The sequence below is a fragment of the Ahaetulla prasina genome, chromosome 3 (assembly GCF_028640845.1).
Source record: "Ahaetulla prasina isolate Xishuangbanna chromosome 3, ASM2864084v1, whole genome shotgun sequence".
Lineage (NCBI taxonomy): Eukaryota > Metazoa > Chordata > Lepidosauria > Squamata > Colubridae > Ahaetulla > Ahaetulla prasina.
In genome coordinates, this window is record NC_080541.1 from 33,854,009 (window position 1) to 33,877,480 (window position 23,472).

A 23,472-nucleotide genomic window follows, 5' to 3' on the forward strand; every position below is an offset into this window, starting at 1 on the left:
AAGTACAACAAAGGGGTTTTTTACCCCCTGCACTACAGCCTTCAGCTACTCATTTCTTGTGTGTAAATTGCGTGAAAATGAAACTGCTTTAAGAATTCTGGATTTCAGCTCCTTTTTTTCACCCCTCTTGGATTGGTTAGCAAAAAGAAAATACCACCATTTTATCATTTTTCCTATGAGGGCTAGAAGAGGAAAGTGCCAGAGCACTTGTCAATTCCACATGTTCCATGTTAAAAGAAACACTGTTTTATCAGTAAATGCTAGTTTTTATCTTTCCAGTGATCAACTTGTAATAAACAAACATACAAACAAAGTAAGTAAGTAAGTAAGTATATAAGTAAAGTTGGAGGAGGCAATGACCACTGACTAGATAGGAAACAGGAAGAAAACAGAACTGCTTAATTCATTTTTTTGCATCTGTCTTTACATAAAAAGAAAAAAAACCAGTCCAACCTATCAAATAAAATACTGTAAAATGCAGATTAGGAATGCAAGTCAAAATATGCTAGAAAATAGTAAGAGAACACCTATCCAATCTAGAATTCAAATCACCAAGACCAGATGGATTATATCCCAAGGTTCTAAAGAAACAGGCAGGCATGATCTCAGAACCACTGAACCATAACTTTCAAAGATCCTGGAGCATTGGAAACTACCAAATGACTGGAAAAGGGCTGATGAGGTTCCCATCTTTTTTTAAAAAAAAAAAGGGGGGGGGAATGGATCCAGGAAAACTACAGGCCTATCAGTATGACATCAATACCTGCAAGATTCTGAAAAAGATAATCAAGCAACGAATTTGCGAACACCTAGAGGCAAACAAAGTCATAACCAGAAATCAACATAGGGTTGTCAAAAACAGTTCATGCTAGACAAATCTTAGTGCATTCTTTGACTATATGGAAAAATTAGTGGATTATTGAAATGCTGTGGATATAATTTACTTGGACTTTATCAAGGCATTTGATAAAGTAAACTACAACCTACTACTTGATAAAATAGAAAAATGGGGGTTATACAGAATCACCACTGGATGGATTGAACTGACTGACCAATCACACTCAACACGTAGCTCTTAATGGAATTGCATCTATATGGAGGGAAATAGGAAGTGGGGTAATCCAAGGCTCTGCCTGCGCTGAGATCCTTTCTTCATGAAATCAAGCAATAGCTTCCTTCCAAAGCAGAAATAAAGAATCACTTCAAGGTACACTGAAATGTAACTGAACATTGAAAACATGGGAAATTGGAGTGTAGAAGCAAAGAAGATGTCAGCTCTTTGAGGTAATCTAGATAGAAAACTAAAGCCAAGAATACAAGAACTTCAATTCTGAGATGCTTTCTGTATCCCGTTCCTTTTTTGGACTCAGGTTTTATTTATCAGATTATGTATGTATGTATGTATGTTTGTCAAGCATGTATAAGATAACAGTTATAAGTATTAACATGATTATGAATACAGAAAATGGATATGAATAAATGGGGACAGAAGATGAGAAATATGTTTTTCTTTTCATTAGATTCAGAGGAATGGAATGTCTTAAAACTGGTTATGAAAGGGAAGAAAAAATGCAGACCATTGTTTCATTTCTTCCATACTAATAGACTTCCAGTAGGCGTTTAACACTTTCAGAGTCTACAATGCAGAAGCTTTCTAAATCATGGAATTACAGAAAATATGGATTGGCAGGACATTGAGGCCATTGAGTTCCTTTTGCGTATGCATAGGATTAGGTTGCATATGGGAAACCATCTCCTCCCCTCCTGCCCCACCACTGCCACTGTTGGTCCACAGAGCCGGAAGGATTGGAGACCACTGCACTAAACCAACCTATAAGAGGCTGTCCGCCTCTGGTTGAAAACGTCTATAGACAGACATTCCACTACTATTCTTGTCAGGCTCTCCCCACTGCTCACAGCTCTTAATCAAGACATTCCTCCTAAGAGTTAGTCTGAATCTCCTGAATTTCAACCATTTAGTCTTTGTCCTACTCTCAGTTTTAGTAGAGAAGATGCCTCTCCCCTCTTGCGTGGAACAATATTGTAGATACTGGCAGTTATAATCTCATATCCAGATCCTTTAATCATTTGTCATCCAGATAGCAGAAATCTTGTTCCAGCGTTTCTAATGTCCCTTTCTAGGTGTGGTTCTCAGAATGGTATGCAATATAGTACTGCCTGTTCAAAGGGCAACTTCTACACTTCCACACTAAAGAGAGAAGCTCTAGAAGAACAAAGAAATGTATTGACAAAAGGTGCCATAATAAAGGGGGAAGTATTGTTTACATTGGTACAGCTAAACACTAAAGACATTAGTACAGCTAAAGTCTGTCTTAGTCATGGACTAGGGACAAATTGAAGGTGATGTCATGGGAGCATGGCCCAAAAGGGGGGAAAAAAGATGTTGGCAGGACATGTCTGTGTTGTAGATAGGTTTAAGTAAGAAGAAGCTCTAAATTATGCATGAATCTGGAATTTTAATCTGATTCAAACCCAGAATACTATATGGGAATAAAAACTGTGGATCAAGATCATGTACTTATATATTTATAGGACTTATGTGGCCATTAATCTCATACAATGACACTGGGTGACAATGAGGGTGCTTACTGCAAGGAGGTAGAGGTTTTGGTGAACTGGTGTAATAAAGAGATCATTGTCAATTTCAGAAAAGGCAGGCACAGCCATACTCCTCTGCGTATAAATGATTCATCTGTGGAGGTAGTTAGCAACATCAAATTTCTGGGTGTGCAGCTAATATGTCAAGCATATATAAGATAACAGGTAAAAGTATAAACATAATTTGAATACATGAAAAGAGTAAGAGTAAAAAGGAATATTAGGACAGGGACGGTAGGCAGGCTGATGCACTTATGCATGCCCCTTACAGACCTGTTAGGAATGGAGTGAGGTCAACAGTAGACAGTTTAAGGTTAAAGTTTAGGGGGTTTGGGGAAGAAACCAGAGTCAGGTAGTGCATTCCAGGCATTGGCCACTCTGTTATTGAAGTCATATTTTCTGCAATTGAGTTTGGAACGGCTTACCTTGATTTTGTATCTATTATTTGCTTGTGTATTGTTGCGAATAGGCTGGCTTGGTCACTCAACAGCAAGACAGTGGTGAAGCAGGCACAACAATACCTGCATTTTCTGTGTCACATGAGAAAAGTACATCTTCCTCCCTCTGTCCTTGCCACTTTCTATAGCGGGACAATTGACAGCATTCTGTCATATTGCATTACTGTCTGGGTTTGGAAATATTACTGCTTTGGACAGGAAGGCAGTGCAGAGAGTGGTGAGGATGGCAGTAAAGATTATTGTTAGTTCACTTCCTTCTATCTATGCATATAAGCAATGTTTGAGCAAGGTCCGCAGGATTGTCTGGGACGCTACACATCCTCATCATGACCTGTTTTCCTTGTTACCTTCTGGGAGGAGGTTTTGTGGTATCCAAAGCAGAACATCCAGACTCAGCCATAGTTTTGTTCCATACAGTATCAACTTTGTGAACTCTCAAGCTTCCTGTTTCCACTACATATTCAAGATGGATAAAGTGATTAATATTTATATGTTAGAGCAGTGATGGCTAACCTTTTTGCCATTGTGTGCCAAAAGCGGGGGGAGCACGGGGGGGTCACAAGCGTGCATGCCCACACCCACCATTCAATGCACCCTGCCCCCGCACATGTACGTGTGAAACACACACACCCCCGTGTTCCCCTGCTTTTGGCACACAATAACATGATGTGCCCAGTAGGCTTGTTTTTCACCCTCCCCGGGCTCCAGAGGCTTTCTTGGCTCCTGGGGAGGGCAAAAACGGCTTTCCTCACCCTCCAGAGGCCCTCCAGAGACCAGAAACAGCCCATTTTCTGACTTCTGGTGGGACCAGAAGGCTGGTTTTTCACTCTTCCCAGGCTCCAGAGGCTTTCTAGGAGCCTGGGGAGGGTGAAAACAGCTTTCCCCACCTCCTCGGAGGCCCTCCAGAGACCGGAAACAGCCTGTTTCCCGACTTCTGGTAGGCCAGGAAGGCCCGAAAATTAGCTGGCCGGTGTGCGCATGCACACTGGAGCTGAGCTAGGGCAATGCTCATGTGCCCACAGATATGGCTCCTGTGTGTCATAGGTTCACCATCACGGTGTTAGAGTGTAGGTATATACAGTGGTGGGATTTAAATAATTTAACAACTGGTTCTCTGGCTGGGTGGATATCGAAAAAGCATGAAAAAGAGCCCCAAAAGAGCCTGGAAAATGGCCTGAAAAATGGCCTGAAAACCAGCCAAAAAAACCAGCCAAAAATGGCCAAAAAATGGGCAGGGGTGGGGCCAGCCAGTGGTGGGATTGGCCAGTTTGCTGAACTGGGCAGAATTTTAACAATCAGTTTGCCTGAACTGGTCCAAGCTGGCTGAATCCCACCTCTGAGTATATACATATATATGTATATAGGATATGTGTGTGTGTTATGTATGTGTGCACTTTTGAGAGCAGGCAACAGATTTTCATTTTTAATGTGTGCCAGAGTGCCCATAGAAAAAAATGAGAATAAAGGTTATTTATCTAGGTGGCTTACAAAATCCATATAACATAATTAAAACATACCAACATCTTCACTGTTCAACTGCCTCGTCCCAGCCCAAGGCTAGAGGAAAGAGCTAGGTCTTCATAGTCATCTGTGGCTAACAAGGTAGGAATCTTCTCATCTTTAGTGGGAGGCTGTTCCAAAGGTCTGGCTTTGAGAAGGCATACCCCCCAAGGTCCCATCAAAACACAACAGGGAGGCGATCTGGGAAGTATGTACCTATCTAACCTAGTTAGAAGAGCAGAGGCCTTCATGAAGAGGCAATCCTGCAGGTAACCTGGCCCTTTCCCATGTAGCGCTTTACAGTGATAACCAGCACATTGAATTATACCTGGAAACCAGTGTAGTTCATTCAGCAGTGGTGTTACTTGGGTGTTACTTGGGTTACTTGGGTGAATCATGTGGCACATAAAACTGAATGTGGATTCTGCACTACATTCTGGATCAGGTGCAGCTTCCAGATGGTCTTCAAGGGAAGCTCCATGTATAGCACATTGCAATAATCCAAATGGGAGACGACTAAAGCTTGGGTGACTGAGCTTCAGGAAGATAAATGATTCTGTGAGAAAAGAAGATCTGTAGAACTGTATTATTCAAGGGGAAGTGTCTGCATAATAGCTCTTATTCATAATAACCAAAATTATTTTGTGAGAAACTGATAGCAATATATCCAGAATAAAACATAGATTAAGATTTAAGCAACAAAAGTAGAGTTAGGAGATGTCAGTGGTTTTTTTTTTTAATGTTTCCATTCTTAATTAGATCTTGCAGGAATCAAGATTTATTACTGTTTTTGAAATAAGGCAATATAATGTTGAAATGAGTGTGTGTGTATACATACACGTATATACATACATATATGTGTAGATGTGTGTATGTGTGTACACACACACACACACACACATGTACTGATTTAGGGCTAAAGAAACCCCCTTATACAACCCTCAATAATTGAAATACAGATGATCTATTTGCAGATAATGTACTCAAACATTATCAAACTATATTTTTGCAATTTCACTATTAAAGCTTCAAAGTTAAAGTCAAACTTATATTTTGAATTTGGTTTTACCTCCTCAGCTTCAGGAATTTGACTGAAAATATTTTAGAGTTTCTTGATTATTTTGATTTTTAGAAACATCTGCCAGGATTCGTTGTGTTCAGTATAAATGTAAAATGCTAAACACTCTTGTCTGTTATCTAATAAATCTTCTGGAAAGAAAATGTATTCCCCATTCTTAAGAAAGTACTGCTATTCCCTCTATTATACTTTCAAAGAATGAACCTGCTTTGGCAACTACATCATACCTCCTTGTAAACAATTAATATGGGAAATATGAGTAAACTCTGTCATTTCTTGTCCTTGCAGGTTGCTTACCTTCTTGAAGATAATGTACAATCAATTGGGCCTTTGCCGGACACAGTTTTTTATGTTGAAGAGGGTAAAGTGGGACCACAGTATTTGTTCAGGGTAATGTCCACTGACTCTTCTCTTTCTTTGGAACAGATCTGAAAAATGACTGAAGGTGTACAAAGAGGAAATAAGTCATGCTGCCCTTTTAAAACAGAATGAGGAGAACAAAAAAAGGGGGGGGAAGGGGGGAATTTGATTTACATAAGAAAAAATGGAATTCTGAATTTCTTCTTTTTCTTCATACCAGTTTACATTTCAACCTGCTACCTACAGTATGAGGTTGATCGGTGAAACAGATGACCTCATAGAGGTCACACCAAAAGATGGAATCCTGATTGTCAAGGGGCCTCTAGACTGGGAACACAAAACACAATACAGATTACAGGTAAACCAAAAATGAAGTTAAGTGTTCTGTTATTTCCCCCCAAAAGGTTGAGTGAAGGCTTCTAAGATGAAATTAATAATAATTAAAAGCAAAACAAAACTGGTAAGTTTCTTCTAGTCCAATGCTTACGTTTCTACAGAAGAATGGATGGATGGATTGATCATTTATTCTAGGTTTAATCTGGTAGTACAGGACATGATGACCAACGTATTAAATAAAACAAAAATAGTAAGAACAGAAAAATGTAGCACAATATGCTACAATTGGAAAGAGAAATACAATTAAAATAAAAGTCGTCATTCATGTATAACATTTTAACATCTCAGAACCTAAACCTGATCCTTTATCAAAGATCATGAACCATATAAAAATGCAAAGTAATATTACTCCTTGTGTCCATAGTAAGAGTGGGTATTAGTGTAGGAAACTGACAATTTTAAATCCTTCTTTGGGCTTTCAGGCAGAGCATATAACAACACTATAGTAATTATATTGTAAAAAACAAGATTGCAAACTTTGGTCATCCTTGGGGTATTTTGAGGGTTTGGGGTACACCCCCCAGTAAAATAGGTATGTTAAATGTTATTATTCCTACCTCTATTTATAGAGAAAGAACTTAATATCACTTAATTTAGTGGTTTGCCATTGAAAGTAGCATATTCAATAGCAAATTCTGGAGGGCTTGAACCACATAAAATGGTTTGGGATACTCTGTCCAATTTATTGCCAACAGACTCAATAATGATTGAGAGGCAAATAACATCAACTACATTTGCAAAAATAAAATAAATGGAATGCTCTCCACCATCCCTCTAATTTCTGCAAAACTGTAATTCCACTTTTATTCACTTCCCTTACCTATTTCTCTTTTTCCCATACGGGTCTTTTCTTCTCCAAAAAAAATTCTTACTCTTCCTCGAATCAACCCTTTCTGTGGTTATTTCCTTCCCCTGTGAATCAGTATCAACAACTTTTAAGTTGCATGGACGTCAACTATCAAAATTCCCTAGCCATGCTGGGAGTTGAAGTCCACATATTTTTAAGTGGTTGAAGCTGAGAAACACTGGTGTAGAAAACAAAAGCTATTTATAACAATGGGAGAGCAGTTACAATGGGAGAGCAGTTTGCTCAATGGAGGTTCATTACCCATTTCACAAATCCTGCTTTCTTAGCCTGTTGATTACCATAGTTTTAGCCTTGACAAGAGAGAAGCAGAGAAGACTAGGAATAAACAGATGAGAAATTTTGAAAATGAATTGTAACAAGTGTGAGACTAGCCATCTTGCTTTTCATAAGTGAGAGACTACCTATATTGCTTTTGTCTCCTGTGTTGTCCCCACCTGTTTCTTAAACTCACTTCAGAAATTTCAATCTGCATTACAATGGATTAATCATGAGGTCACAGTCCAAATCTATAGGTCTTGCAAAAGCTGATTGGCCATTCTCCTTCTTTTCCTCTTCCCATTTGTGCAGGGAATGTAAGCGTGGGCTTAACTAGTCTACCAGTGCTTTTCTAGGTCAAAAAACTGCAATGTTGTACTGAAATGTGGGCATGTTGTGCATTTTCAGTGGGCTGGGAGTGGGAAGAGGATGATGATGTTATCTGTTGTACTCAGGAAGCAAGGAGTGGCTTATATTGGTGAGGGGCCACATGTTGTTGTTTTAACCATTTGGTCATATCTGACTCTTGATGACTTTATAGACAAGTGCTCTCCGTGCTACCCTGTCAAGTACAGCTTCTTTCAGATGTTGGATGTTCATCTTTGTATCAGTTTTGATGTTATCAAGACAGTATGTTCTTTGCTTGCCCCTTCTTCTTGTTCCATTAACCATTCCTAGGATCATTGACTTCTCCCGCTCGAATGAATTTGCATGCATGACATGGCCAAAATAAACCAGGTATAGTCAATATCTCTGATGGGCCAAATAGTAAGTAAGTATTTGACCCAATAAATGATAATTCAGGTACCCAACTGTGGGTAAGAGTGTAGGTTAAAGCAACATAGATTAGTATTATGGGGACATGCTAATTAGCATGTCCCCATAAATCTAGCCTTAGTTTGTTAAGCAGGAATACTAGATTTGGACCGGCATGAACATAGAGTCAGAGTTCAATTCTCTCTGAGTCACACTTTTTATTTATTTATTTATTTAATATTATTTATTTATTTATTTATTTTGTCACAACAGTATATATAAGCATAAGCATGAAATTACTATACAATATATAAGCATATATATAAGCATAAATATGTAATAACTATATTAATTGGATATAATGAAAGGAAACAATAGGACAGGAACGGTAGGCACGCTTGTGCTCTTATGCACGCCCCTTACAGACCTCTTAGGAATGGGGTGAGGTCAATAGTAGACAGTTTTTGGGTAAAGCTTTGGAGATTTTGGGAAGAGACCAGAGTCAGGTAGTGTGTTCCAAGTATTAACAACTCTGTTACTGAAGTCATATTTTCTGCAATCAAGATTGGAGTGGTTAACATTAAGTTTAAATCTATTGTGTGCTCGTGTATTGTTGCAGTTGAAGCTGAAGTAGTCTTCAACAGGAAGGACATTGTAATAGATGATTCTATGAGTTAAACTCAGGTCATGTCTAAGGCGGCGGAGTTTCTGGCTGAGGAACTCTGGGAGTTGAAGTTCACAAACCTTAAAGTTACTAAGGTTGGAGACCCTTGCTTTAGTTGATTAAACAAGAAGGCAATACAGTTGTAAATGAAAAGCAGAAGTAGCTACAATGTCATTGTTCACCAAGTACATTTAGAAAGAAACATACTTTATTTAGCAACCTATTGCACCCTATCTGTGGTTTCCTGTCATTCCTTCCCTGGGCTATGGACTGGTACATGTTATTACAACTGCTTTATTTTCTTTAATTCAGCCATTTCAATGCTTAAGCGTCTTAATCCTGATCAACACGTTTTCAGAACAGTGATACAGTATTGTGATCTATTATGTTGTTTTGATTTGGTTTCTTTCCTGTTATTCTCCAGTTTTCACCCAAAAAATAAAATCCATTATTACGTCTTCAATTTAATTTAACAATTTTATAAAAATGTTGTGTGAAAACTTTAGCAATAATTTCCTTGAGGTTATTTCTTATATACATTTTCCTGTCACAAGGAATCTTTCACAAATCAATGTTCTGGTTTGTGCTGATTTTATTCCCAAACCCCCATGAACCTATATATTTATTCTGTTTCTACCTATGTAGAAGCAGAGCCTATGTTTTGAAGGATCATTCACATCCACTCTTTCATAAATACTGTATATACCAGATGATATACTACATCAAAACCATCACTAGCTAATTATTCCCCATATTGGCTAGGGAATTCTGAGAGTTGCAGTCCCAGAATTAAAATCTCCAAGGCTGAGGAACAATCATGTGAGCAGCAGCATTGTCACATTATCTGCAACATACAATTCTGTTGTAGCTTATAGCTGACTAACTCAGTAGTGTTCATTCTGACCTTGTGAGATTCATTAGACTTCAGCTTCCATCATTTTGAGCCGTACTGGTTGGGAATGATGGGAATTGTTGTCTGACACTTCATAAAGGCATGCGGCTGGGAAATCCGGCAAGCCAATTCGAACAGGAAGGAGACAATGTATTGTGTTATGGAAAATGCTTTGTTTTAACACTGTTTTTCTCTACCTCTCTCCCAATTTAGTTGGAAGGTCTAGATCAAAATGGCAAAAGGGTGCAAGGCCCCCATCCTATCATCATAAATGTTGTGGATATCAATGACAACCCACCCCAATTCAATAAATCACGCTACTCTGGCGAAGTTAGACAACATTCCAGAGCAGGTATTTGTTTCCATATTTATTTTGACTTATGTTTGAGCTTCCCATAAATTTTAAATATTAAACATGAAATTAAATATAATATAAAAAGCTACTTTCCCTGTCTATGGAGATTCTCAGTCATCCAGGTCATGGTTGTCCCAAAGGAGCTTTTTCAAGAGGCAATTGGACGTTTTACTTTTCATCCAAGAAGCTTCTTCAACTCTGACTGGAATGATCCATTCCCCACCATCCAGTCAGAGGTAAAGAATCTTCTTGGATGCGAAGTGAAATGTCTTCGAAGAAAAAGAAAAAACCAGAAAGTCCAGTTGCCTCTTGAAAAAGCACCTCTGGATCTACTTTCCCTCTATTGTATTTCCAAGCAATCATGGGAGACTATGACAAACAGGCTAAGTTTGATTATCCAAATTTAATATGCATTCTGGATGCTTCTTTATTGGGCACAACTTTAAAGAGGTAAAATTAAATGGCATGTTTTTCTCTTAAATTTACATACCATATTTTTCGGAGTATAAGACACACCGGAATATAAGACGCACCTTAGTTTTTGGGGAGAAAAATAAGAAAAAAGCTGATTGGCAGGTGGATTGGCCTCCCGGAATACTCCCAATCAGCTGTTCCCAGAGGTGAATTTTAGCAACAGGTTTCTTGGTTGTGAGCTCTGTGCCTTGCTTTTTTTTTTTTTGCTTTTTTTTCTGCCTCTGAAACTTCTGAAACTCTGTTTCAGAAAAAAACTTCTTCTGCCTCTGAAAGCCTCTGAACCAGCTCCAGAAAAAAAGCCTCTGAAGCTCTTCTTTGGGAGTTTCTTTTCTGAAGCTTCATTTCTGATGCTTTTTTTCAGCCTCTGAAACCTCCGTTTGAGAAGCTGGGCGGGGGCTACATTCGGAGTATAAGACACACCCAGATTTTCACCCTCTTGTTTTGGGGGAAAAGGTGCATCTTATACTCCAAAAAATACAGTAACTATTTCAGAGATCTAAGTGAAACCCCAAAGATACCTTTGCAACTTTGACTGAAGAGCAGAGTATAGTATTATTCCAAGTAGACTTAATTCAATCTATCCTAAACTACTTTTCTTCATATCCACTTTGGGGTTTCTTGAAATATTAGGTTGAGGAACCAGATGGGAAAAATGGCTAAAAGATGTAACAGTTGACATGTGAAGGATATAAAATAAGAGAGCCAGTGAAAAGTTATTAAAAGAAAGGAATGTTCCCAGGGTCTCACAAATCAAAACCATGTGAAAAAGATAATCCCCCCCGCCCTTTAAAATGCTAAAATATCTAATCCTGACCTGGAAGGATTTGATGTTTCTAACTAAAAAAAATACGCTTAGGATGTTTCATTTAAAGAGATTGGCATATATGTTGAAACTCAGTGATTCTCCTTTAGTGCAGAGTGAGATTTTCCATTTCCAAACTGTGTTTCTTTTCTTTAAAAAAAACACCCCACCATACAGGAAAGCCTTTCATGTATGTTACTGCTTTTGACCGTGATGATCCCAGTACCTTACATTCAAAACTCAGCTACAGTATCCTTCATCAGTTTCCCAGCACTAATGAGATGTACTTTCAGATTGACAATGTTACAGGAGCAATTTCTACAACTGAAGCTGGTAGGTAACTTTTTTCATAGTGATACTACAAATATATAATGAAATACGGCATTCATTTATACAAAATATGAGAGGTCGTAAAAAGATAGTCATATAAATGTATTAGAAATATATACATACTTGAATAATATTTGCATTAGATAAGTAATATAGAATTGTTACTGTGTCTTATAATGGCATACATTATGTTTTTTTCTTTATCTGATTTCTTGCACCTTTTCATTAGAGTGCTTTTTGTGTATTGTTTTCTTTTCTTTGACACTGTTACCTTTGTGTTTTGCTTTTTTCTCTTTTTTGTTATTAATTAAAAATCAATAAAATATAAGATTAAAATAATTAAGTCTTGTACAGTTTAACCTAGTCTTCATTGGTAACATATGGCCATGTCAAAGTCAATAGTCTTTCACATTTCTAAATCTAATTTTCTTACATTTGGGAAACATGCCATTTCCAAATGGACTTCAAATCCCCAAGTAAACTCCTAGTAAAACCAATCTTAGAAGGTTTAACTCCCCCCCCCCACAAAATGTAGAATGAGGTCCCAATGTTTTACTAGCTACATAGGGTTTGGTTTCTTTATGTATCTTGGAAAGATACATAAAGAAACCATTACATAACAATTGAGCAAGTCCAGAGGTATTTCACGAGAAGAGTCCTCCACTCCTCTGCTCACAACAGAATACCTTATGCCGCCAGACTTGAAATTTTGGGCTTAGACAACTTAGAACTACGCCGCCTTTGGTCTGACCTAAACATAGTACACAAAATTATCTGTTACAATGTCCTACCAGTCAATGACTTTTTCAGCTTCAACCACAACAGTACATGAGCACACAATAGATACAAACTTAAGGTAAACCGCTCCAAACTTGATTGCAGAAAATATGACTTCAGCAACAGAGTGGTCAATGCCTGGAATGCACTACCTGACTCTGTGGTTTCTTCCCCCAACCCCCAACATTTTAAGCTTATACTTTCTACTGTTGACCTCACCCCATTCCTAAGAGGTCTGTAAGGGGCGTGCATAAGCGCACCAATGTGCCTACCATCCCTCTCCTACTGTCTCCATGTATTCAAATCCTTATCCTGTATTCGTAATCATGTTTATACTTATATCTGTTGTCTTACGTATTTGACAAATAATAAATAATAATAAAAAAATAACATCTGACTCCAGTACTGTTGCTGGGCAAATGTGATATAACTTCTGAGAAAATATGCCTGGCAACACTGGAAACTTAGCAAAAGCACCAATATTCTCACAAATGCAAAATATTTATGCAAACTGAAGAGAAACCAAAGTTTCTCTCACAAAAGATCCATCCCCCAAAACACTCCATAATCATATATCTTCAAAATCAGCAGATAAATGAAGCAGAAATAAATTCCTGTGCTGTTATATGCTAAAATGTCTTCTGTAGCTACCTGGTATTTGGGATCCTCGATAGACTTTGGCAGAAGAGATGAAAAGAAAAAAAACTAGGAATTGACTAATCACCTGTAAAACTGACTTTCACATATCTGTGTTTGTAAACCAGGGTTACAGCAGAACCTGCCATTATTCAGAAACTTAAATATTATGGTAACAATCAAGCTTTATGAGAAAATAAGTGATGAGGTTATTGCTAAAGAAAGGGAGTTGTAATTGTTTCAGAATGTAGGCGAAAGAATGAGTGCATATTTTCAAGTTTTATTCTGTTACATTATCAGGAACAAAAAAATTGGACCCCACAGTACGGAATGATTTTGTCCTTGCGGTGACAGCAAAAGATATGGCAGGACAGACCATAAATTGTTTTTCTACTGATACTGATGTGTGGATTACTGTTTTGGAAAATATTTGGAAATCTCCTCCAGAAGTATTGCTCCAGGAGAACTCTACAAAGCCTCACCCCATGAGCATCACTCGTGTAAGCTCCTAAAATTATCAGGCAACTCACCATCAATCATTAAAGACACAGCCTTTGACTTCCACCATGTATGCTACAACTGGGCCATTCAGCAAGTTCACTTCTCAATAGCAGCCAATTTAGCAATGCCACTGTAGCAGGGGTGAAATGCTCCCAGTTTGGACTGGATCAGCTGATCCGGTAGCGATGGTGGCAGGTGGTTCGGAGAACTGGTAGAAAAAATCCTTGGTTACCCCACCCATGCCCACCCAATTGCCCAGTTGCCCGCTTGCCGCTACTTTTAAAATTTGCTTTTAAAAGGTAAAAAAAAGGCTCTGACAATCACAGCTGAGCCGCGCGATCATCAAAGGCTTTTTTTTTTTACTTTTAAAAGCATTTTTAACAACCTATTCAGGCGAATAGATTATAAAAAAAATGTTTTTAAAAGTAAAAAAAAAAAGATCGGGCGCCACAGCTGATTACTCCCCTGTGCGCTGTTCTACTTACCCCATGCCTCCTTTTGGCGTGCACTGTGTGTGTGCGCCTCGCATTTAGTGCATGGTGTGCACTGAGCATGTGCGCACGCAGCATGCATGTGCAGCCAGCGGACCAGTAGTAAACCGGTTCAGATTTCACCACTGCATTGTAGCATGGAAATATGGCCTTGGATAATTAGAATGATTATTGTGAGAAAAATGATAGAGCAAAAGAATGGAAACCCATGATTGTAACAATTTTATATTGCCATCTAATTTAATTGGTAGGAGATTCCCTAGAGGAAAAAAAAAGTACTTCCTTATGATTCACAATATGGCCAGTTGTCATATTAAGCTTGGATAGTGTTGATAAAGAGGATAGAAATATCGCTAGGGATAAATCTGATAATATCATATGTAATAGAAATATGTTGATATCATGTTGAGTGATATGTTGATATGTTGAAGCATTTGACTGGATATTGTGAGTAGTAGAAAAAGGAATACTGAAAGGTAATCTTTGGCCTAAAATATTATCTCCAGATAATAGAAATCTTTATTTGAATCTCTAGAACCTAAAAAGCAAATGTGTCAGTCCATTGGAAAAGAATATCAACAAATTTATACCTGGTTATATTTCTATTATTTCAAAATGATCATTTTATTTGAGTTGAGCTCCAACCAGGTGAATTCATGGATGCATAAATATAGTTTTAGCACCAAAATAGAAGCAGTTTCCAATTTTTAACTTTGAGACTATTGTGTTTTCTACTGTTCTTCCATCCAAGTAATAGCCAGTGCTTACTCTACATAGGCCTTTTTCATGATTATCTTGAGCAATAATCTCTTTGTTAGGCTCATTGTCAGGTGCAGGAAATCAGGAACCAGGATAGAATTCAAAAGCATTAAGAGTCAATGGACTTCAAGGGGCTGGAGCTAGATCTTTTACCAAGGCATAGTGACTCCAAACTAATGACACATTTGACCCCACCTTTGGGCTCAACCTGGTCCTCTCTTATACCCATCCAGAATATCAACATGCACAAAAAGCAACAGAAGATATTGCAAGAGAGCAAAAATTGTAGGCCAAATACAAGGTTGTCAAGCTACTGTTTGAGATTTCTTCCAAACTTTTTGAGCATTTTATAGATCTCTCGTTTCTTTCTCAAATAACTGATTGGTAGTCTTCAGTTAATGATGGCAATTGGGATTGGAATTATTATTATTAATTAAATTTATTTTCCATCCATCTCATTTTGATGCAATTCTGTGCAGCTTATGCTATAAAGGAATTGGCATTGTTAAGTAACATGTTGGAAAAAACTATGTCCCATGACTGCACTGCTTAGCAATGGCAATTCTGTCAGTCCCAGTTGGCATTAAAGAGAGAGAAAAAATATTTTTTAAACCATCTATCAGGTCAAAACTTTTCATTTGTATACTTGTTTACTTTTACATTGTAATATTAGGTGCAATGGAACGATCCACGTGCAACGTATAAAATTCAACCCATAGAAAAGTATCCTACTGAACTCCCATTTACAGTTGATCAGAATGGAACAGTTTATGTAACTAAACCACTAGACAGAGAAGAGAAAGACTATGTAAGTACATGAAAGTGGATTTAAATATGGGGAAAGCTAAACTACAATGCCTTTCAGGTGGTTATCAATTTGCATTTCATTATCAGCATTGCATTCTATATTAGTTATTTTTGTTTAATTAATTATTGTTTACTCAGCTTATTAGATATCAATATTTCAAATAAATTATGCTGCTCTTGAATCGGTTTTATATGAAATGGAGCAAAACTCTGACAACGTAGTTTGTACCACATTAGTAATTCCTTAAGCCTGCATTAATTATTCCTGCAGTTTTTAATTATATAATTTTAATTATATATCCTATTTCAGTATTCATTCACTATCTTTGCAAATGATGAGGAGGGAGACAGCCTGGCTGACCCAGTCACTGTTTCAGTCTGTGTTGTAGACATTAATGATAACCCACCTGTGTGTGATGAAGTTTTGACTAAATTTGAAGTTCAAGAAAATGAGAATGTAGGTAAGGAATATTGCATTTCATGTGCTGCATGGGTAAAAATAATTTAATGCAAAGCTTCTTTGGAAGTTAAATGAGTATAAAACTTAATATCACCATATCAGTTATGAGTTTGAATAGCATAAGAAGTTCTAATAGAAGGGAATATGTGTAGCTCAGGGGTGAAGTGTGGGATCTTTGGTGGTCTCTGAGATAGACTGTTTGCTTGCAAACATTTCACTACCCAACTGGGTAACATCATCAAAACTCACACATATGAAAATACACACATGGTTAGAGAAAATGATACAGCAACACATAGACTTAAAACCAGAAATATTTTTGTTAAGTATATGTCCAGAAAATTATAATAAAGGTATTACATAATTAATACATGTGCTGACTTGGAAAAATGAGGCTACACCTACAGATGAAAGTATAATTAGAAAAATATTAGATTGTACAGAGATGGATAGACTGACATAAAGGATAAGGAAGAAACAGAATATTTTTTAACATGGGATTTGTTTTATCAATGGTTAAATAAAAGAGGTAGAAATTAGAGGATGAAAGATTTTTAAAGTAAATGATGCAAGAATTTTGTTAGATATAAGTAAACATCAGTATTATTATTACGGTTGTTATTGTTATTATCATTATTACTACCAGTATTACCATTAATACTTTCTATAAGCAAATTGATCCAGACAATACATTGTTTATTAAGTACTTATGTATTTTAAAGAAAAAAAATGTATAAATACTAATAAAAAAACCACTCACACATCTAAAGCAAACAGCTCAGAGAGCACCAAAAACTCTACAGCATGAACTACTTACACAGAGGTGCCAAATATATAATTTAGGAGTTGTTGAGAATAAAATCTGCACACTTCAAACGAGACTGCATCTAGTCTCATCCTATCAGAGAATTAATTAGTGCTTGGTTCCCATGCTCAGGACCTGGATGGCTCCTCCTATCCCCCAGGAGTTACCTTGGCCATACTAAAGAACCAGTCCTACCCAAATAGATCAAGTATGAAAGAAGATGGTCAGATCCTTGTGAGTGGTACAGACAAAAGGATTTGATCATTCAAATAGATCAGGTATGAAAGAAGAGGGTCAGACCCTTGTGTCTGTCTGTAGTACTGAGAAGAACAGCTATTTAGAAATTTTAGTTTTTCCAAAATTGCATGCGTGCATCATGTAGGGATGACATGTCTTAATGGGATTGGCTAGTTTATGGCTTAATCCCTTGAGAGCAACCAGTTAATATAAGTAATCATATATCATAGCATGATATATGAAATGTGCCCTTTTAGTTTATTCATCAAAGTATGATCTAGTAAATACTAAGTTCTCTGATTTGATAAGATGAGTATGAGTTGAGGTCATATATTAACACTGGGTAAATGCATACTTTGTATTTGGCCCAATGCCTACATAGGTCATTCATCACTTCCTCAATAAAGAAATGAGGTGACTACCACCTCTCCTTCCTTCTCCTCTTGGCATATTGTAAATGTATCCTGAACCTACATCTTCCAGATCTTCTTCAAAACTACTGTTTTCTAACCTCACCCATTTTTATATCTTCCAGAATGGATGGTTTCCTGTTTTTTTATTTCTTTCTAATATCAAGTTCAATTTTCTGCAATGCTTTGCATATCCTCCTTCTAGTAACTGGCTACTGGGCTGCTGCATTTTCTGCTATTTGGCAGTTACTATATTTTTTTAAAAATCTTGAAATTGATCCAATAGGCCATTAAATTGATGAGCAAATATCAATCCTAAACACTCATGCCCCATTCAGCACATCTCCCAGTGGGCACCCTTTTCATTAATGTTAATATTAATATTAGTAATATTAATTATTATGCATATAGATTAATCATAAAACATTTTGCTACTGTATGGAAAGGTCCTTTATACATGTAGTTCCCTTACAGTAAGGATGAAGTTGTGGGAAAAAAAGTTATTTTGCTCATCACTAATCTTTTTTTGGCCACTCTGGATTCCCCTGAAAAACATTAGCTGTCTTTTGTTAGGTTTTAAGGAGATCATGTTCCATACAAATAGCTCTATTGTGAATTTCTGAGTAAGTGTATATAGGAATCCTGTTAGTTCCCTTGACCAATCCCCAAAGTTATATTTGTCTTTGTATAAGTAATTTATTTTATTTTCTACTATGCTTGTTTGCTATTGATCTAACTACAGTTTTCTCTGCGACCAACAGGGAATTTAATAGGAATTGTCCTTGCCTCAGACAATGACGAGAAGGGGTCTCTTAATTCTCGCCTGCAATTCAGACTTTTGGACCAGAACCCCAAAATCCCACAAGACAATCTCTTCCGTATCGAATTGGGAACTGGGTCAGTCCACTTATTCAAATCCAAATTAAACAGACAAGTGGCCAAAATTTACTATTTGAAGGTGAATGTGACAGATTCAGGTCAGTGCATCACACAGTACATGTGTTCCCCAAATACTCTATTAAAGCAACATGGATCACAAGATAGTCTACACCAGAGGTGTCAAACTCAATTTCATTGAGAGCCGCATGTGTTTGACCTCAGAGGGGCAGAGTTGGTGTGGCCAGGGTGGGCATGGCCACTTCAATGTCACTCAGGTCAGGGGGCGCCTGTGGAGGCCGGAATGCTCTGTTGGAGAAAATGGGCTCCTGAGCTCCATTTTTGGCTGCGACAGCCTTCTGCAACCCTCTGCCAGTGAAAACGGAGGACCCATCTGCAGCTCTCCTGAGCTCCGTTTTTGCTGGCAGAGTTACCACTGGCCAGTCCTTCACTATTTCCAGAGTGGCCCCGTGGGCCACATCTAAGTACCCCATGGGCCAGATCTGCCCCCTGGGCTTTGAGTTTGACACACCCGGTCTACACTCTCTCATCTATATTTCTTTCATTTCTTCCATACATCCCTTTTCATCCTTTTCTCCATTTTTCCTTTCGTCAAGAGCTACACATGTAAAAGCAAATTATAAATCTTTCATGTGCTCCTTTGAAAAAGAAGGTGTCCGTAAGATATTGTCGAAAAGGGCAATATGCTGTCTACATGGTACGATAACTGAAGCTCTACCTGCAACTCCAGGCCCCTGAGCTCCTTATATTAGCCATGAAATACCTTTTGACCATGCTAGTAAATTTCATGGCAAGATTGCTGAAAATTGGCATCGCCGTTTCCATCCGTGTTGGAGTGGGAGATTTGACTATTCAGACATAAGATCTAAAATAAAGGAATAACATTAAAATCCTTTATTCCTCTTGAACTGGTAGTAGTAGTACTAGTACAGGCAGCCCTTGACCTATGATCAGTTACTTAGTGACTGTTCAAATTGCAATGAAAACCAAACCTAAATGACCTGGGTTCAAAGTTCTGACAGCTGCCCCTCCCTCCCTCCATGGTCACATAATCACATTTTAGGTACTCAGCCATCATCAGGGTCCTGCATTCCCATGATGGCAATTTAAGGTTTTTTGGTTTTTTTTGGCAAAAGCCAGCAATTACTTCTGATTTTTTGGCAAAAAAAGAAAAAAAAGAGCCTATTGTGGAGGAATGGGTTTGTTTAACAATCACAGCATTCATTTTATGACCACCACCAAAAAACCATATAATTGTGTTGATCATGTGATGACCTGCTTAATGACTGGCACGACTTATGACTAAATTCCAGGCTCAGTATTGGCTGTAAATTGAGGGCTGCCTATATTCTTATTTGTTAGATGTATTTCTGGTTTTTCCTACAAGAAGTCAAGGCAATGCGCATTATCACTCGCTTCTCTGATTCTCCACATACATTCCATGGCAACTTTTGGTAGAGTGGGCTAAGAAGAAGTGACTGGTCTAAAGTTCCTTCTTGAGCTTTCAGAGCTGGGGTGAATTTGAGCCTGACTCCCCCTGATTAAGGGATGAAATGCTCCTGGTTCGGACCGGATCACCTGATCCAGTAGCGATCTTGGCTGGTGGTTCGGAGAACCGGTAGCAATCACGATGTGAGGCTCCGCCCACCCACCCGGCTGTCGTTACTTTCTGGTTTTAACCAGGAACTAATGTGTTTTGTACCCTCTGCACATGCGCAGAAAGATTTTGCGCATGCGCAGAGGGTGTATGTGTGCATGTGACATGTGCGCGTGTGAGGCGCGTGCACTTCTGAACCGGTAAGGAAGGTAAGTAGATTTCACCCCTGCCCTGATTCTATACCTATGAAGGGCTATTAATTGCTGTGGGATGTTTTAGTTATATTTGATGTGTCTAAAAGGTTTGAGAATCTGTTCTGTGCAAATCAGCTCACATTTGATTTCATAATATTCTTTTCCTTGTAGTTTTCTCAACTATATGTGAAGTGCAAATTCAAGTCATTGACATCAATGATAAGATCCCAATATTTGAAAAATCAGATGTGAGTAACTTGTTTTCTAGTTTTGCCTTCACAAGACGCTGGAAAAATGTCAAACTTTTGGTTTGATGGTATCCTCTTCTGAGATATTTGCTTGGCATGTGCATGTTGTTGTTGCATATCTGTGACAAGTTAGGTAAGTCTTTCCCAAGTCAGTTCCCATCAGATATTTTAGGACTACAATTCCCAGAATGCCCAGCAACAGGAATGTTGAATGGGAATTTTGAAAATTGTAATCCTTAACACTTCTGGAGGAAATCAGATTGCGAACATCTGGAGCTCAAAAGAAACTCAAAAGAAAAATCTGTTGATTTTTTAATCAAATGCCTCCACACAGTTACTTTGCCCTATTCTCATCTCAGACTGGTAGGATTAACACTGCCTAAATTGAAGTACATGCTTACTACATGAGTCCTGAAAAGATCCATACTATGCTGCTGCTGTCCATACAGCTTTAATATGCATGCCACTTAAAGGCTATGATTGGTAGTTCCCTCAGATGAAATTGCATCACCATCTAGCATGTGAAAATTCTCCTCCAACTGGCACACACAATGTTCTTATTACTGCATGCACTCATCTTTCTTCTTTCCTGTCAGTTAACTTTTCATTTTTAAAAATATCTTTATAACGGATTCCAAACCCCCAATCCACTGACCAGTAACTAGTCTGAAGCTTGATCTGGGCTACACAAGTGGTGGGCGAGTGTGCAAAACTCCATTTGCGCAAGCGGAGGGCATGTGCAAAAAAACCCCTCCCCTCCCCACCACTAGTGCTGCCATTGGTCCATAGAGCCTCAAAGTTTGGGGACCTCTGCCTTATAACTATAATTTGATTGGTTGAGCATTCAACCTGTAAACCTATAGCAGGCAGCAAAGAGTTATTTATGTTTCTTGGCTGCCAACTGTTAATTGGTTGGATTTTTGCAGCCCAGATATGGTTGTGCAAAATTGTTGGTGAATGGCTGGAGTTTGGGAAAGAGGCTTTGTTGTGGATGTCAGTGTGAGAATTGTGATTATGTGAGGAAAAGGAGGAGCCAATTAGGAAAGGGAATTTTCCACCACATTACAAAGCAGAAGAGACAGTCCTTTTATTATGCTTTCAATTCAGGGGTGGGCTGCAACCGGTTTAATAACTGGTTCGGTGGGTGTGCGCTTCATGTGTGTGCACAGCATTCAAAATACAGCAATTGGAAGCTCAGCTGCTTATCTTCTAAGGCAGCCCCAGTAAGTAGAACAGCGGAGGCATGTAAATCAGCTGTGCCACGCAAATCAGCTGAGCTAGAAAGAAGGAAATATAGGACAGGATAGGACGGGGATGGGTGGGCGGGACCAGCTGATTGTTGGAACTACCAGTTCACCCAAATCGGTCTGAACCGACTGAATCCCACCCCTATTTCAACTACCTTTGTTAGGTTGAAGAAAGATAGTCTATCATAAGGCTTTGCACAATTAAAAAAATAAAGATAGTTGTAGGAGCCACAAATCCAGTCTCCCTAGCATCTAAATGAGAACCATAGAAGAGATCCTGAACCCTGAGATTAAATGGAAGAGGTTCCCCCAGCACATTTGCTGAATCAACTGGAGCCAAACAGTAAATTCTAATCCAAAGTCACCTAAAGTCTTCTTCTCCGTGTGTCGTGAGTTGTCCTGATGGAAGATCTTGAGAGGGAAAACACCATTTTCAGGATGGAGAACTTTAAAAAGTCAGACTGAGGAGATATCCTCTAAAAATTACTGGAGCATCCTCACACCAGGGCAATGAGGCTGTCTGGAGATTGTCTTAGAATGTTGTGCAACAACAAATTATGATTTCAAGTTATTACATCATGAAGCTCTCTTCAAAATAGCTAGTTCTTTTTAGAAATGTTATTTCTTCTTTTGTGTTCTATTGTTTTATATTTATTGTGTTTTGGTTTTCATTCTAGTATGGCACTGTGATTGTTGCAGAAGATCAGAAAAAAGGATCTCTTATATTTGAAATACAAGCCACAGATGCTGATGAACCACTCACTGGAAGTTCTCAGATTATTTACACCATCACAAAGGGTGACCCAAATAATAGTTTTACAATACTGACTGATCCAAATACAAATACAGGAGCTATTATAATTAACAAGGTGAATGAATGCCATTTCATTTATTGTTATATTACATAGATTTAATTAACATTTCCTCAAGGCAAGGCAGTTGAATGACTAAGAACAATGCTACATTAATTAGCGAATAGCAGCAGGATGTCTGTATGATGCTTACAAATTTAAGAAAATTGGAGAAAAATTTCTTCATATGGTTGCCGTTTTGCAAGAGATTAAAATCTTACGAGATTCTATTTTCCTTTGAGATCTTGTGAGTTTTAAGGCCAAAATACTAAATGACATAATGAATGGTTTCACACTTACCAAACCAGAAGTTGCAGATTTTTGGAGAACAGTTAAAAACAATACACTTAGAGGTCTACCCAATAACTCAGTTTCTTCTTCCTAGCTCCTCCAACTATTTTGAAGGCAGTCATGTGATAAACACAAATATCTTTACTTATGGTAAAGATAAAACATAGCCATATGTCTTTGAATACTGAGAAAACATGGAGATGCCACAGGTTCCCTTGAGGAGACTAAAGAGAAAATTCAAAAACTCAGTCAATCAAAGCTTCATCCCCTAGATAGTACAGACCTGAGAAAATGCCTCTTCTACACCTCAATATTAGGTACTTCCCACAAGTAGGCAGATAGCCGAAAAACTGACAAATCTAATCCTAGGTTGGAGAAAATGTAATTAGTCTTTCTAAAACCTGACCTCTCTTCTGGCAATGTCTAATCAAACAGAGAATGGTTGCCAGTAAAAACA

The 23,472-nt window shown here is 38.0% G+C and overlaps 1 protein-coding gene across 1 annotated transcript in view; it reads left to right on the forward strand.

Annotated features, from left to right (window-relative positions):
• CDH17 (cadherin 17) overlaps positions 1–23,472 on the forward strand; it is a 39,282-nt gene that overhangs the window by 4,752 nt on the left and 11,058 nt on the right. The window contains exons 2-11 of the mRNA XM_058176890.1: positions 5,944–6,045; positions 6,236–6,373; positions 10,060–10,198; positions 11,655–11,810; positions 13,521–13,720; positions 15,645–15,779; positions 16,089–16,239; positions 18,452–18,667; positions 20,550–20,626; positions 22,551–22,742. Coding sequence (XP_058032873.1) covers positions 5,944–6,045; positions 6,236–6,373; positions 10,060–10,198; positions 11,655–11,810; positions 13,521–13,720; positions 15,645–15,779; positions 16,089–16,239; positions 18,452–18,667; positions 20,550–20,626; positions 22,551–22,742 — 1,506 coding nt within the window. The remainder of the gene's footprint in view (positions 1–5,943; positions 6,046–6,235; positions 6,374–10,059; positions 10,199–11,654; positions 11,811–13,520; positions 13,721–15,644; positions 15,780–16,088; positions 16,240–18,451; positions 18,668–20,549; positions 20,627–22,550; positions 22,743–23,472) is intronic.